The sequence below is a fragment of the Telmatherina bonti genome (genome assembly GCF_933228915.1).
Source record: "Telmatherina bonti genome assembly, chromosome: 11".
NCBI classification, from domain to species: domain Eukaryota; kingdom Metazoa; phylum Chordata; class Actinopteri; order Atheriniformes; family Telmatherinidae; genus Telmatherina; species Telmatherina bonti.
The window spans coordinates 23,739,053-23,757,015 of NC_136629.1; the positions used below are offsets into that span (position 1 = coordinate 23,739,053).

General features: G+C 38.5%; 1 protein-coding gene across 1 annotated transcript in view; it reads right to left on the reverse strand.

Annotated features, from left to right (window-relative positions):
- The window catches only part of adgrb3 (adhesion G protein-coupled receptor B3), a gene marked incomplete at both ends in the record, with an annotated part of 105,112 nt that overhangs the window by 18,560 nt on the left and 68,589 nt on the right, over window positions 1-17,963 (reverse strand). Inside the window, 4 exons of the mRNA XM_079248922.1 lie at window positions 10,019-10,062; window positions 10,537-10,639; window positions 12,004-12,079; window positions 12,927-13,073. Coding sequence (XP_079105048.1) covers window positions 10,019-10,062; window positions 10,537-10,639; window positions 12,004-12,079; window positions 12,927-13,073 — 370 coding nt within the window. The remainder of the gene's footprint in view (window positions 1-10,018; window positions 10,063-10,536; window positions 10,640-12,003; window positions 12,080-12,926; window positions 13,074-17,963) is intronic.

A 17,963-nucleotide genomic window follows, 5' to 3' on the forward strand; every position in this document is an offset into this window, starting at 1 on the left:
GGCTACAAGCAGCATTTCAGCTGGAGCTGATGGAGAGGCAGAGACGCGGAGGAGGGGGAGGACGCACGGAGCTGTCCAAGCAGACCGGTGCTGATTGATTCGCTTTACGCAGATAAATACCAACTAGCCTCCTGCTATCTAAACATCACCATTCCCTCATATTAGACACAATAAAAACCTTTAGAATTACCTGCAGAATTTCTATTCTTTTTAAAATATACATCCCCCCCCACCCAAACGTCTGTTTTCCCGTTTTTCCCCTCTCAATGCTCCTCTTATCCAGACTTTTCCCTTTCGCTTCCCCCCCTTTCCCCCCCCCACTTGACTCAACTGTTTTAATTAGCAGCTTTTGAATGCTTCCTTAGGGGGATTTTCACCCTGGAAACGGTGGCCAGCATCAGATTGATACTCTGTTCCTCTCTGCTGGTGTGAGAGGGGGAGGCTGATGGAATGGAAAAAAAATAAACGCGCGCTGTCGCAGGATTTGCCTTTTCGGCTTCACGTCAAACAATACGGCAGAAATAAGACACGTTTGGGGGATATTCCTGAAAATCATTCTACACTGCTGTTGTCGCAGCTGGGAACGAAGCGATCCACACAAAACACACTGCAGAACTTGTACCACCCCACGGAGAGGGCGCAAATGGTCTCAGCCAGTCTCAGCTTCTAGTAGGAGGAAATAAAAGAAGCGTCTTTTTACATTTTTTTTCTTTTTTTTTCTTTTTTTTTTTTTTGGCAACCCTCATGAAGTCGTTTTTTTGTTTTAATAAAAAACAGCAAAAGGAAAAAAGAAAAAAAAAAAAAAGAAAAGAAATCATCACCGGCTACGTGTTTGGTTTTTTAAACTTTATTTACACAAAAGCTGAGCGTGACCGCGCAGCTGTATCCTGACAGGCAGAGACGCGTCACACTCAAGAAACACCTGTTGTCCTTTGACTAAGACACCAGGCTGTCCTTTCTTTCCCCGCCATCCTTTTATGAAAAAAAAGGGCTAAACAAGATGCATGCCACTGACTTAAGGACAGCGTGCTGCCTGTTGATTTGTGTGAACAGTGCTGTGCAAGGCAATCCTGCTTCGTCATTTGATCAATATGGCAGGGAAATTTATTATTCCTGGAGGGGACCTTGGAGCCAGTTGCAAATATCCAAGCAGGGCCAACCAGTGCTCCGGGCTGTCTGTGCACAGCAGAAGAGCCATAAATGACCCCATGCCACATCCCTCCCCTCACTGCTTAAATTCCTAACTCACTTGTGACTGTGTCAGCGTGAACAGCTGATGCATGCATATGAAAAGCCAGTGGCTGACTTGTAATGAAAAGACTAAGCAGCATTGTCAATACAATGGCTAAAGACCAGTGTGTGTGAAATAAAGATGTCTTTAGAAGCAGAGAAACAGCAGAAACTTTAAACCCTACATTTGTGAATTTGCTGTAAAACAGTAGCTTAGAAATTGTTTTAAATGGTTAAAAAAAAAACTGTCAGACTTGTTTTCATCGACAGATGTTTCATGTCAGCTCAGACTGGTATCAGTTTAAAGCCGCACTACTGAGCTTTGACAGCGAAGAAAAACATTGTGAGGTGGGATTTCGTAGCCTCAGGATATTGCGGCGTATGTCAGTGTATCATCACAATGAGTTAGAAACACATTTTTATAGTCAGATTACACGGTGCCACTTTAAGCCACCACAGAGAAATGCAGCCGTATCAACAAACAGAGGAGTACTTTTCTTCAAATTAATTTCTAAGCATAATGTTATCCTGTGATGGACTGGTGACCTGTCCCGTGTAGTGATCTTGGCCTCCCAGGATTAAAAACATTCGACTGGATTAAACAATAGTTGTATTTCTTTCTCTGCAGTAAGATTGGTCCACACAGGACGAAGAGAGAGTGACCATTTGACCCAAGAGGCGTGGTGACACTCAGAGATTTACACCTTTACTCCCTACAGAATGCAGCTGTGTCAACACAAAGGATTAAAGCACATCTAACAATTTATGGTCGCAGGTCGGGGGAAATGCCGAGAGTCGCATCTGACCAAACCCTGGTTCTGGTCAGAAATGACACTTCTAAGCCAAAAGACGAGACTCCATGGCGCCAGAACAACCCCTCCCCTGACGGAGAAGGAGACAGAAGGAATCCAAACTTCTTTCCCCAATTGAAGGAACTGATCTAACTTAGTCTAAAAGACTGTGGTTAATTGTTTTGGTTGAATTTCTTCTTTTCCATTATTTTATCTTGATATGTGATTTAATTCTTTGAACTGATCACACACACACATTAATCATAAACACTGCAGTAAATAATTGTTGATTATGTTTTCCAAGCTTCAGACTTCTCTTAAGTTACTAATGTGAATGAATAAAATGTGAGTTTTCTTTTTAGGATCACCCAATGAGGACGAGTCATGACAATTAATTAATCCACCTTTAATAAAAATTACATGTAGCCAATCTTTTCATGTGTGAAAGTAATACTATAAAATGCTTTCCTTCCCCAGCAAACGAGGAATCTGCATAACTCTGAAAGAATGTGATTTGAAGTGTATTGCGGCAGACAAAGCAAGGAATTGAAAGTATCCTGTTCACATTAATGAGATGCAGAGGGAAGGAACTAGAGCTGACCTGATTGGATAAGGTTGGTCAGCCTCTGACAGAAGCAACTCATGATTGGCTGGAAGTTCGAAAGGCGGGTCTGTTTAAATTAGACTGGCAGACCAACTTCCTAGCTTTTTCTCCTCCAGAGCTTTTTCGTCTCCTCTTAAAGTTTCTGCTTTTCTTTTGTCCTCTGTTTAGTTCTTTAGCCTTTTGTCTTCTTTTTCTTTTTGTTATTTCATTATAAGTTTTTACCTCTCCGTTCTTCCGAACGGGAGAAAGTACAACAAGTGTTTATTTGTAACCAGTATTTTTCCTGAGATCAGTAATTAACTAGAACCGTAGCTCCAACTTTTTCCATTACGTCTTTACACGTAAAATCTGGAACTATCTATTTTTGGGACAATCTGGATCATCATCACACCGCTCTGGAACTCCGCTGAACGGATCCAGAAGGCCAGAGTAGCTGCGTAGACCTACATCTTCTGACGCTCCAGGGATCCAATTCCCCCGGAAACGCGCCAAATAGGGGACCAACCACCCGCTTCGACCCACACTCCGGATTCAGCGTTCAAAGTAGGATCTGATAGCGCTCTGACATTTGTGATGTCCCAAACCAGTACATCCAATTCTAATTAAATAATTAAATTCGAATTCTTATCCAAATTTAGAATTATTGAACACGTTCTTGTCAAAGATTTAAGTAAGATAATCATCCCGATTTATTTGCTTAATTCCAACCAGTTTCTTCCTGCTCCATCTCATTTAATTAATCTCAGCGTTCTTTATTAATGTTATAAATGAAATTCCATGTTGACAAATTCATCATACCATCTCACCAATAACATCTCTCCATCATTGCTCATTTTCACTGCTGTATGTTTACCATCATTGTAAATAAATATGTATAATCAATTCATCCGTTATTGTCATAATTTCTGAATGCACGATTTCTGGTTCATTCGTTCTTAGGATTTACTCCTTTGAAGTGAGACTGTTTATTGAATTGAGTTTATTTCAGGTGTCTCATCCGCCTGAATTTTAAGTTAATTAAAGGTGATGAGTGGTGCTCCGAGGTAATTAATAAATTCATAATTTGTAGAGGCTATTCCGCTACACCCGGGTGTACCCTGAATCTCGCCCAATGACTGCTGGGATAGACTCCAGCTTCCCACGACCCTGAATTGGACTAAACAGTTAAGAAAATGGATGAATGGTTATAATAATGTTTTCCTTTTAACAGTATAATGGAAAACAAGTTTATTATTTGGCCTGAGCTTTAAAAATAATTCAGAGAAAACATGCTGTTCCTTGTGTCACGCTGACACGTATCAGCCTATGAGAAGCCTGAAAATAATCACATTCAGATGGAAATGTTCTATCCAGACGGACTTATTTGATGTTTTTTCATCTTTATATTTTTTATATATATCAAAGATGCCACCATTCCCCTGGTGAGGATTCAATCTTCAATACGATCTGTTCCTAACTTTTGACTTATTTTGCCTTTGTGCTAGTGGGAGATGCTGACGGGAGAACAATCACTGGCTGGGGATTTCAGTACGCCACGTTTGATGTGTTGTTTGACCTTATCAGGACTTAGTGGCCCTAGAATATAAAATGCCCCCAAGAGAAAGTGTCAGTGTTGATGCTAAGCCGCTGGAGCTGATGACTTGACATTCATCTTATACCCTTTGCTGACCACTTTCTGCCTCTGCAGTGATATATTGACATATTTCCATCCAAACTTACAGGACTTCAAATGTGTGACAGAACTCAATCATACGCCTACTTTTACATATTCAAGTCAAACATAAGTGACAGCAGAGCTACATTAAAAGCTAAGAAGAATTCTTGGATGTTAATAAACAAAAAGAGAGTAAGAAATCCTGCTCATCCGAGATCTTTGCATGACTTAAACTGAGTTCCTACAGTCATCTTGTTTCACCTCGACATCAAGTCATTACATTTCATGCACGAGTCAGACAGTGAAGCTTATAACTGTCAAACTAAACAGGGTAGTGCAGCTTTAAAGACTAAATGACCAAACCAATCTGCAGCTCTTTAGCAGTGCTCACATGCCAGACGGCTTATGAGCATCGCTCGCTATACCGTGCATATCTTTCTCAAACCTCTTTGCATTCCTTGCATGCCCACATTAGATTATCCAGGCAATGAGATGGGGGCTTGAAGAGCGCCCAAGGCTATGTACTTGAGGCAATTTTAGACAGACTGACACACAACGACAGGCAGAGGAAGGTGGAGAGGCATTGCCAGGAAATTATTTCATCCATCTTGGATCTCTTGATGATGGGCAATTTATATCAGCCCGTCGGGCCACATTAAATGAGCAAACTGAATGGGCAAAGAAACATGAATACATGTTTCTATGTAGCTGGAAAAGGCCTATTAATTCCAGGAAAGGTAAAACTCACCAAATTGCAGCAGACAAGGAAGAGAACAAAAAGCTTGAATCTGCTAGAGGAAAGTTCAATGCGCTTCAGTACTTCAGTGCTTTCAATACTTCATTATGAATGATATCTTGTCTGGCTGTGCAACAAAGGTGTGTGAAAAACTGCATGTTTGCATACAGCAGTGCCTGAAAAATCAGATTCCTGTACTATCATGTACATTTTACTTTGAAGTATGTGACAGCAAACACCGATCGAGGTAAAAAATAAACAATAAAAAAATAAAAATCCAATCATAGACCCATAATTCATGTAGCACCAGAGTACCAAGCTTGGAACATGTACAGCTAACATGTACCGGCACTCGTTCGATGCCCTGACATACAGAAATACAACAAGCCCTCCCAGTGGAGACTAATGTATAGTTTGTGTTTGCATCTCCATCAGAGTGACGCTGAGTATTATTTTAAACATCACCCACGTTGTTACTTATCCTGGAAACTGCCATTCTTTTTATGTATACAGAGATTACCTCAAAGTGCACAACCAGACTAGAGATAAAGACACTTTATGTCTCATCATACATAGTTTACAACTAGAAACTGCAAGTTAGAGATAGAGAGAGGGAGAAAATCTTTCCACATGGGTCCCTGGGACTACATCCGATCAAGAGTGTGGAGTAAAGATGTCTCTTGAGTAGGTCAATTTGCTAAACACGCTTGACAAGTGTTGATGTGGAAATGTCAAAATACTTTGACATCAAAATGGGAAGCATTAGATAGCACTTTGAGACTTCAGAGACTAAAACTTCAGATAAAACACAACTTTAGTTGAAAGCTAAAGTGGATGTGTACGTATCACATCTCAGTTTTACAACAACTCGCTAAAGAAAATGTCATCTACCAACTATAACTAGCAGTCTCATTGATGACTGATTCATCTTTGCAGTTACAAAGTGTGTTTTGATTTTACACTTACTAAATGGCAATGCAGTCATTTATGTCTTTGTGTCAAATTGGAAAGTACTCTTTTCTTGTTTTTATTAAACTTAAAAAAAAAAAAGCAATATGAAGAATATGAAACTGAGGCCAAGAAACTCTTCTCTGCTTTTCCAGAAGAACTTTGTGTGGTTATACTGTGCAGCAGTGGGCAGGGTTTGTTGTGGCCTGCTTGGCTCAAATCCAGGCTCTCCAGATGTTTGGAGAACCTGAAGCTGTGACAGCTGCTTTCACACCTTCACATATAAATGATTAATAGGCTCTGATTCTGAAGGAAGTACATATACTGAGGTAGTTCAATGTTCTAGTTTTTTTTTTTTTTTTTAACTGATAAAGACTGTCCTTGTCTCTTGGTTGTTTTAAACTCTTGTCAGAGCCTGCTGGAAAATCTGAAAGGAGATACACATGGATCACCCCTCTAATTTTCCATGCACTGCTTATAAATAGCTCTGTGATGAACTGGCAACCTGTCCAGGGTGTACCCTGCCTCTCGATAGGCTCAAGCATCCTTCATACCCTGAATTGGACCAAGTGGTATAGAAACTGAGCCTTATAGCTTTCAGAGTTTTTAATATTTCCAGTTAAAAAAAAAAAATTCAAAAGACCAAAGCTCATCTGTAATGTTGTTCTGTAGTTTGTTTTCAGGTTTAAAAACAACAAAACTGCTTAATTTTGAGGTAACAAAACTAAATAAATAGGATCATAATTTCCAAAGCTATAGAATTCAAAGTAATGAAGTAAACTATTCCAACTAATCCAATTTTAAGAATTGTTTGATTCACTGCAGTATCAACATTCAGTATAATACAATATTTATTGTAAAAACTATTAGTTTTATGAAAAAAGTCACAAAATCAAATCTGTGGAGGGATAGATTTTTTTCAACACATTGTTTTGAAAGTTACTGGTTTGCCGTCATATTTATTTTCTCCATATAATTGATGTTTACCACCTTTTCTTTTTCAAAAAATAAATAAATAAATAACTAAATGAGTGAATAAATAAATAAATAAATGAATAAATAAATATATGCTGAAGAAATCCTGTTTTCTGGATTTATTTATGATTTGATATGTACAGGGATGTAAGGGTTATGTGCAGAAAAAAATATGGAACTAACAATATCCTTCTACTTCAAAACATAGATGATTTTGATGAAGGGATTTAAACTCTGTTAAAAATACAATTAGCATCCTGTTGGCTTGTACAGACAATAACGATGTACAAAATATAAACAGTTATTGGATAACTGGGAAAAAAAGGTCTTTTTTCATCTGTGCAAATTATACATTTATTGTATGCTAAATTTATGTATTTTTTTTAGTTTATGTCTGAGCATCAAAATCCGTTTTACAGTTATGTAAATCTTCGAGCCTCAACTAATGAAACTAGTGCATTGTTCCACTGAGTACTCACATGCTCTGTATCGGCACCTCACTTCTCCACTTGTGAGCACTTTCCTCTGTTAATTGTTACTGTGAGTGCACTCATTTGGTTTGAACTAACATGTTTGACAGATGGTACATTGCCCCCTGAATGTGTCGTGAGAGTGGCAACTGGGTAATAGAAAGAGCCAAATGTTTGAAATAAAGATGATTATAATCCCATGGAGCCATTCAGCACTGCTCTGATTAAAATGACTTTGTGTATATCAGAAAAATGCTGGTATTAAACATATGGTTTGTGGAATCAGAGACAGAATGGAGCAGAGTTGTCCTAGTTGTATCTTTGCTGTTCAAAAATAGACTAGTTGCCCTCAAATACTATGATAGAGGACAAACCAAACACAATTCACATGCAGTTTCAAAGAAAAGTTAATGAGCTCATGAGCTGTTGACTAAACTGGCTCATCCACAGTAGCTGTGTTTTGCACAAATAAAATCATACCCTAAATAGGACTGATTTAATGAGAACAACCTGATATTGGAGAGTTATGGCTTTACAAGAACAAATCCTGATTCCCACAGACAAACCTTCATAACAGACTGACTTTTACAACATTATGTTTTCAGTCCCGGTAGCTGCTCGTATCAGTGGTTCTTCAGTTGGAGGACAAAGCCAGCAACTTGTCAGAAACTGAACAAAATGTGCAGAACTGCCATTCTCTCTGTGTTTACAGCACATCCAAAGAAAGCATGAGCAGAAGGACTTTGCCACATTCAGCACTGTTGCCCTAATCTTTCTTTCTTCTACAGGATGTGAAAACTGTGTACTTGACTTTCACCATCTGCATATTGCTCACTTGGCTGTCCTTACTATAGAGATCTTGTTCATGTCGTTGCACAGAAATGTCACACAGTCATCATTGTGCCATTTTTGAGATTTCTGCCTCAGTCTTCAGCAGAGTATTTCATTGCCTTTGCTCTCCACCATACACCTACTTATATTCACCCAAATTGTATTTTCTGGACCTCAGGCTTGGACCACCAGCTTTCATGTCATGTATTCCAGCCCAGAGTTGCACACTGACCCATCTGTCCTCTTCCATTGACCACCTCAGTGATACCATTTGTAAAGCAATCCAAAGATTCCTCTCAGAGCACTTTTATGGTCAGTGGCTTTGGAGGACCTGACCTCCTGTTGAGTGATGCTGAACATGTGTTTCTAATTCATGTTCATCAGTTTAGTGTGCATAAACGGATGTGTTGTTTTCGCCAGGGCAAAGGAAAACATGACACATACATGTCTTGAGATGGGCTACAGGGACAGACATGACTTTTGGATGAGTTTTCTGAATGTCTTGCACTCTGCCCCTATATCCTGCTCATCGACTACTCCCAGGATAAAATCACTTTTTTTTTTTTTTAATCTCATCTGAAGGTCTTCTGCAGATGTTTTGTGACTGCCCACAACAGCAAGCATTTATAAGCCTGACCCATGTCACTGACTTTTTAGGCAATTCACCTGCCTTCCTGTTACCATCTACCAATCCGTTTATGTTTCCGTTCACCTTAATTCTCCAGCTTTAGACAATTCCAGCTCTCAGGCAGCCCAGCTAACCTCTTCTGCTCTGACTCAGTCCCTTTGTACAAAATCTATGACAATCAGCTTTTTTTCTTTTCTTGTTGAGAGTAATAAGCAAAATAATTGTCTTTTGGCATATATCATGATCACATTTCATAAACAAAATGTGGATAAAAGATTACGTTTGAGTGGGATTGCTACTGTGACATGAATGCAGGTGTCTGCAGAGATACAAAAAGAACTCAGCAGTATAAAAATGTGACCTTAAAGCCATAAAATGACAAATGCAAGAAAATAAAAAAGCCCAAGTAGAAAAAAAAACTAAAAGCAACGTTTGCAAGACAAACAGGAATTAGATTATAAATGTACAAGTTCAACACCACTCAATTATTCAACTTATTTTATGATGTTTTAATTAACTGGAATGTTACAAGATGCAACGGCATTTCTGAGTGGCAGCCTGGTGAATCATGTTGTGATGTTCTATTTAACCTGTCTGAAATATCTAGCTACGCATACTTGTAATAATAATAATAATAATAATAATAATAATAATAATAATAATAATAATAATAAAATCAGATATATGATGAGTGGTTTTTAATAAGATACTCTTTAAAGATAAACTAAATAGCATTGCTGAAGTACAGAATTTTATGCCTGTAGGACTGTGATTTCACAGGGGTAAATCTGTGAGTCATGAGTGACTCATATTAAGGAGTTGAAGGAGAGACATTTGCCACACAGTAACACTGCAGCTATGCACCTTCAGGAACACTGTCCAACAGAAATGGAAAAATTCCTCAAAGCTGATTTACAAAAAAAAAAAAAACCTCAGATCAGGATACATGCGAGTCTCAGCAAAATAATCTTGTATTTACATGTGTTCAAAGTATAGCAGGTCTTTTCCAGGGATGGCAATGATATCATAATGCATATTTAGTATTTGATCTGCTTCTGTGGATCAGTCCACAGAGAATTGTAAAAAAAAAATAAAAAAAAATCCCAAAACAAAAAATGAAGTAACAACAGTGAAAGAAAATGCCCACTTACATTACGGTGTTATCCCACAGAGCACAGTAAGGGTTTGTTGTACCCTGGAAAGCAGGAAAAGTACAATAGTTTAATTAATTATGTTGACAACCGATCATTCTCATTATCATCTCAACTTTATCGTCATTAATTTGTCCTTCTGTGTGGATCTTTTGAAAACTTGTTTCATGGATGACACAGAAACTAATTTACAGCATGGTCTGAGCTATCACAGGCATTTGCTGTGGGACACACTTGCTGACAAGCTCAGATTTACATGCACTTTATCTCTAACATGAATAAAAAGGTCTGGATCATAAAAAGGGATTGTCCTCGTAATTATCTGAACGCAGCTTCTGACACCGGGTGCTCGCAAATTAATTATCGAGCCAATTAACCACCATTGTGTGTCTCCTAAAGGGAGGCGATAGGCGCTGTGGTTTTTGTAGAACATGCTGTCAACACACGCAAACTCTTTCTGAAGGGTTCAAAAGTTCGTTCAGAGCTTTTCAAAAGGTTATACAAGCTGTAGTGCTTACATTAGCGAGGTGAGCAAGTTCAATCTCCAGGTGGGACTCAGTTGCCTTGGGTTCGGGTCTCACAGTCACAGCAATAACCTTGGAGTTCACAACTGTGTGGTTCCTGAAACAAACACAGGAACCAGAAAACAGGTGTCATTTCCTAACTTTTTCCCAGCAAAACATTGTACAACTTTGTGTTTAGTTTAGAAGCTTAAGTATGTTAGCATCTTATAGACTGTATCTTTACATATGTTACACTGACTGCAATAAAAATATAAGTCATATTCATCTTCATCAGTTAGAATTACAACCTAAAAATTAGGCTAGGGTGTAAAGTCAATGAGTTAATTTCGCATTAAACCTTAATTTTGTGTTTTATGGAGGATTTTGAGCACATATTTGTCTGTGTTGTAGAATTCAGGGTAAAAAAAATCAAACAATTGATCTTCTCAAATATATTTTCTCTGGGATCTTCAGATTTTAATAGTGACCCAAATATTGAGCAACGGATAATAAGGGAGCTTTAAAAGCTGTGTAATTACACATCAGAGCACCTACACACCATGTCTGCCAGTTATGTTGTTCAAACCAGCCAGGCAGACCAGAAAAGAGAGTACAAAGCTTTCCTGAAATAAACAAGAGGTTTGTTTTTATCATACGCTTTTAAGGCATGATGTAATATTTATGTTTCTGGATCGAGCTGAAAAATCTGCGACCATTTTCCAGGAAGAAGAAAGCTGTCAGCTACAAAAAGGAAAGTGGAGCTGGAACTGCTGCGGCCCACTCTCCTCTCAGCACCACTTTAGTTGAAAATATTCTTTGTTTGACGTTTTGCTGCAAGTCAGTTTTCTCCACTTATTTCAAAATGGGAATCAATGGAGCAAATTGCTCCACACAGAATACACTTAAAGATGTCTGACATTTACTGCAGAAATTTTTTTTTTTTAAATCTGCCAAAGGCAAAATGATCAAGTCTATAGCCCCCACTCAATAAGCTTGTCCTCATGTTAGTCTGGTTAGAGGGCAGGCTTCAGTGTCCCGTTATTAGCTGGTGTTCACACTTTCACAGAGAGCTGCTGCTCCACCTGTGACAGCTGGCCTGGCTTTGCTTAGAATGACCGCTTTGTCCTTGAATGTCTGTGCCAGGGACTTGTAGACTTGGAGCTGACACCAGGTCACTCTTCGGGCCATCCCACTGCTTTTCCAGACACTAATGTAATTTTTAATTAACTGTGTACTCCATTCTACATTAAGTATGTTTTTTTTTTTTTAAATTAGAGTCAAAACAAACCTCTAACTTTCTTTGGGAAGGACACAAGAAGATGAATTCTAAATATTTAAAACTTTATTTCATGTCTCTAAAATAGGACAATTCAGGGTCACCCCAGTCTGTTGATTTAAAACTTGATCTACAACAGCAGCTAAATGGATACATCTGCATCCAGTTGGCTGGAAAGTAAAGACAAGGAGAAATGCTGGTCTTACTTTGGTGAAGGTAGCATAAGTCCAAGAGTCTTGTAAAGGACAGTTCCCAGAATGAAGACAGGGGATCCTTCCATATCTGAAGGAGGAAGTGAAACACCAGTCAAAGTAGCTTCTACATTTTTCCAGGTTGGACAACTTTTTATAAAATGAGCCGTACTGGTGGAGTCTGTTGCAATATTTTCAAATTCTCTTCTTGAGTTCAGAACAGTAAGTATGCTCAATGTAAAATCTGCTAATTTGTAGTGCTAACACATGTTATACTGCTCACTTTAGGAAAATATATTTTCCAAAGAGATAGTTCCTCTTACAAGATTTAAAAGAAGTAAAAGAAAAAAAAGTCTCCCAGCGAATCAGATTCTTGCAACTGCTAGGATTAAGCAAACTGCACACATGCTGAATCAGTCCCTTGTTTTTTTTTTATTTATGTATTTATTTATTTTCTATCTCTGCTACATCTCAAGAAACACCAATAACACGAATTAACAAAATGTTCTTGTTGTGGATTGAGATATGAAGTGGCAAATGCAGAGTTTGAAGGAATGCCATTAATGCTGAACTGATGACTGAACGACCTCTGGCAAGCAGAAAAAGCTTCTTTTTTTAAAAGTTCAGTCTTTTCAGTCTGCAGACAAATCAGTTCAAGTAAAGTAATCTCACTTCTGCTGAGCTGTCTACATATTTATTTTCCATCATCTGGTGTTGAATCTTTCATTAGATATTTGTTGTACATCAATCCTACATTTATATTTTCAAGCTGAAGTGCTGGGAATATTAATTTAGGTTTTAATTCTGAGGTTTAAGATGTATATTTCTCTTTAGGATAAATACAGTTTACACATTAAGAATATCTTTGCAGCTCTGACTACAGCAGAAAGTTGCACATGCAGCTGTGTTATATCCTGTGTGTATGTTGAGTCACATACCTGCTGACTGGGAAACAAAGAGGCCCTTTGGGATGACCACTTTATCTTCTGAGTTCCTGGCCCAGTCGACCATGCCTTTACGACCTTTCATGGGGAAGTTGATGTCAGTCATCACAGACACGGCAGGAAGTCTCTGGATGCTGGCCACTGCAGCATTTGAACAAACACAAACCAACAGAGAAACAGATGACTGATGTACTCCAGAGTATCTTTGAATACTGAATGTGTGTGTGTTTTTTTGTTTTGTTTTGCATTTTATCTGACCTAAAGGTTCTTTGTAAAATGACTGCAATAAAATCCAGTGTGTTTCATGCAGCAAAAACCCATTTTTGTGTTATGTATTCCTTGATTGTGGGGTTAAAACAGAATTTAAGATTGCTGTCACTTCATTATATAAATGAGGCTCTGACAACAAAAACAATAACTGGTAATCTATTTGTACGAGAAATGATCTGATACTGATACATAAAGTAGGTTATTGACATGGCAAAGGAAGTATGTGTTTTATTTAAATTTTGCTACGATCTGGACGTTGGCTGTAAAATCCAAAAGTTGCAAGTTTCACCTGGCCGACACATAATCTCCCTAATCACTCTTTCCTCTACTCACATCCCTGCTGAGATGCCATAAAAAGTTAGTCCATGCACTGCAACAATGACAAGGAAAATATCCTGGATCAATACAAAATACCATAGAATTACAAGGAAGAGGATAAAGCTGCACTGTTTCCTACCTGTTATCGCACCCAGTCCCAGTCAGGTGGTGCTTCAACATGGGGAATGTGAAGCTAATCCTACTATTGATGCAAAAGCTCCATTGTTCTTTGTACTGTGACAGTAATACAATTTGAATCCTGGCACCACTCCATGATTGAGTGATATCTGTGACAGTGAAGGTGCGCCTGTGTTTGGGATGATCCTGCAGCAACCATGAAATCACAGAGCACCATGAGACGTGCCATTTGCAAAGAGGCCTGTTCACAGCACCAGATGTTGGGAGCAGCAGTGGTAAGAGCATGTTTATTTGGGTTTGTGGTTTTAGTCACAGGGCGCACCATGGAAAAACAACAGGGTGCAACGAAGGCTGTCTTTCAGAGTTCTGGGTAATTCTGCAGGTAAATGGGGCTTTCCATCTGTCTGATGGGGCTTGGCAGCACAAATAAAGCAGTCATCTAGAACGGCAATGCTTCTGAACACTGAGTCAGAGCATTCTGTAAGCCTCATTTTCATAAGAGGGAATTATAGCAGCGCTTATTACGCCTCAATGTGTTCATAAGAGGTTCAGCATTAAGTAAACTGTGAAGTCAGACAACATAAATATTTTGTGTGGAAAAAAATAATAATAATAAGCATTCAAATCAATTGTACTAAATGTGTGTAATTGAAGTTAATCCCCATTAATATTAGAGGGGTTTTTTTTCACACCATGAAGCACATCCTCATGGGAAACAGCCGGAACAAAACATTACAAAAGTGCATGATGTGCTCTGCTCTCGAAGTTGTATTTCATTTTGTAACATGTCCCGAGCTTAAATTCGTCCTCTGAGTGTTTGTGTGTAAGCAGAGAGAATAAGTTGCCAGAATGGAAAGCCTTTTGCAATCAAGGTTATTTGACTAAAAGTAGGAGGACAGAGGACGACGCAACGGCGCCACTATTTATCTGGGTGTCAAGAGGCTGCCATAAACTAGTGGCGAAATGATGCAGCAATATCTTACTCAGCCAGATGCTCTCCACTTGGCTCTCACCAATGGAGCCACAAAACTTTCCATTCATTTAATCAAGAGGGCCATGTGACCACCAGGACATGGTGGTGTGAGTTGAAATTACTGTTACTGGCAACCAAAGCATGAGCAGTGTCCAGAGATTAAATAATTGTCCCCACAAACTCTGTGTCCTATGTATTAGTAATTATCAAAACAAAATGAGCTATATTGATTCTTTTTCCTGCCTTAACTTTCATCTTTATTCTGTTACAGCAAAAGTTGGTAAACACACAGAAAAAGCAGTGATTGTTTCTGACATTGGAGAAAAAAAATGAAAAACCTGTCTTTGGCTTTTATTAAAAAACACACTCTACCACTGAAACTTTCACATCTTATTCCTAGCAGCCAGTCAGGTAGTGGATTTTGGTGACTAAAGCATACTTTGTATGTAGACCTTTCAGCTATATATGATACTGTTGGCATATGTTACAGCTGCCATCACTTTCCCAAAAACTCCAATTCCATCTGGCACGCTTTAGTTCACCCATAGCGAGCCGGGACATAACAGCATATTTAACTTGTATTTCTCTTCTTCTTTGTCAACCGGTTTCCCTGCTTAAAAGTTGTGATGCTCGTTTATCCCTCTGTCTTGTCCTGAATCATCCCATGCTTGCGCTTGCTCAGGATGGGGGTCTGAATCACAGAGAGAACCTAACAAATGGGAATTTGTTTTATTTGGACCAGAAAGGACCTGAACTGATAGTTTGAGCTTATTATACAAGCAGAGTACTTCGTTCGCAGACTGCAGGCTTACTTGTGGTTCCTAGAGTCTCAAAGAGCCGAGCAGGAGGCAGAGCCTTTGGTTATCAGGCCCCTCTCTTATGGAATAAGCTCCCAGTTAGTGTTAGGGAAGCAGACACCCTCCCCACCTTTAAGACTAGGCTGAAGACTTATCTTTTTGATAAGTCCTATAGCTAGGGATGGTTAGCATCCCTTAGTTATGCTGCTATAGGTTTAGACTGCTGAGGGGCATTTCCTGATACACTGAGCTTCTTTCTCTCTCTCTTTAACTCTCTCTTTTATCCCCCCCCCCCCCCCCCCCCCCCCCCCCCCCCCCAATAACAGTATTGCATCATTAACATGTATGTCTCCTGTCTCAGCAGGTCTCCCTGGCCGGGAGTAGCAGTTCCTGTTGTCTGTTGTCTTTCTGTCCTCTTCCCCCCACACAGCAGAGGCAGATGGCTGCCTGTCCTTGAGCCGGGTTCTGCCGGAGGTTTCCTTCCTGTTAAAAGGGAGTTTTTTCCTTCCCACTGTTGCCAGTGTGCTTGCTCAGGATGGGATATTGAGTTGGACTCAACTCAATCTGTTGATTTTCTTATATAGGCTATTATGAATTGGCTTTCATTATGTTTTTTTTTCTCCTTCTGTAAAGCGTCTTGAGATGGCATTGCTGTGATTTGACACTATATCAATAAAGTTGAATTGAATTGAATTGAATTATTTCTCTAAAATGCCTTTAGGTGACTCTCTTTGAATTGATGCCACACAGATATACTATAACTTTAAGGACATGAAAAAGTTACGTTTAAAAAACAGTTGGAGGTAAGACAAACCTAATTTTGAGGAAACACAGTAAACCAAAACTCTTATTTTTCTCTTCAGTAGTGTGTAGATTGCAAAAGTTAGTGCTTTCTTTGACTGATACACTGTGAAGTTCCATTATTGCCAGAAAAGACATCATGCCATTTCACATCTGATAGATTGACACAACTGAGCCCATATTCCCAGAGGTCTGTCAAGAAGCCAGACAGTGACATCATGTACCAGCTTTATTTTTTATGAAACTCAAGTACTTGATATTAAAACTTATGTTAAAAAAAAACATATGCTCCCATTCAAGAAAAAATCTTAGAAAATTAAGAATGAGTTTAAAAGAATAGCTTTCTGTTAGTGTGTAAAGTGGAGGCCATGTGGTGATGTTTTTGCCATTGAATTGGTAAAAAAAATTTCAATGGCTGCTATTAAGTCAAACTGAAAAAGTGTATTAAAAAGAAATGAAGGAGAAAAGCAGGAAAATATTCTCACAACTTCAATAAGAAGTCAGTAATGCTCTGCATTATGAAACACACTCAAACCTTATTTCCAAGTCCAAAATCCATTAGTTAATTCGACTCTGTTGCTGTTTCATAATGGCATCTTGATGGGTGCATTCATTTAACCATGTTTGGTATGCTATTCTGGTGGGCTGCTAACTATTTACCATTATGGAAAATCATAATCAGAGCATAAAGAGCTGCACAATATGGGTATTTGTTGGAAGTCGGTCAAATGGTAGCTATTGTTCAGAATACAAGGGTGAAATCTCTCCTAAAGCAAAATGGTTCAGGCTCACATGCGCGTTCAGGAAAAAAAAAAAAAAAAAAAGAAAAAAGAAAAAAGAAACAGATCAGTGTTTGATTATTCCATTTTTGAAAGAAAGAAGTAAGGCCCTGAGATGTTCATGACTGGAGAAGATATAATCCTGGAGGGAGGGCAGCAGAAGCTAAAAGAACCCACAGCAACACTGACAGAGAGATAAATTACTCATGATTTAATCTCAGACTGAAAAAACAAAAAACTGGAGCTATGATCATGATTTAATATATATCATATTATTTATAATATAGTCATAATAATTATATTATAATTATTATAACTGCAAAAAGCAACTTCCTTAGTTTCACTGTACTTTGTTGGCCTTTCATCAGAAATTTCCAGTATTTTTGCACAAGTGTTGCAACCAACAGACAAACAGTCTTGTTTGTTATGTAGCAGTCGTGCAAAACAGGCTTCAGGCTAGAGCATGATCTGCTAATCAAGTCTTTCTTAAATGAGTTGCAAACAGTGCAGCGCCAAACAGAATTACTATCACCTTCAAATGGACCATTCAAGTTGAATTGAACTATTGAAGAAAAAAAAACAACTTTGAAACTAAATGAAAAGAGAAACTCTATGCTTAAAAAAGGACTTTAGTCAGAGAAGAATCAGTTAAATAATGAGGAAAAATGTGCAAACACTTTACCCTTTCCATTTTATTTTAAGGTAAATTTCTGTTTGTGTCCTTAATAATTAACAACATTGATCATAAAGAGGTTCCTGTGCTGCATATTTGTGATATTGAATTTGGTGTTAAACATTTTCAGAGGAATTTAGTTCATTAAGACCGCAAGATACGTTTTATTTACCATTATTGATTTGCAGTAATTTTACCCTTCTTTCCCTCCCCAAACCTTACCATGCACCATTTTCCTAAATTAATGATTGTAGTAAAATTGACACAGGGAGCCAGCAGAGC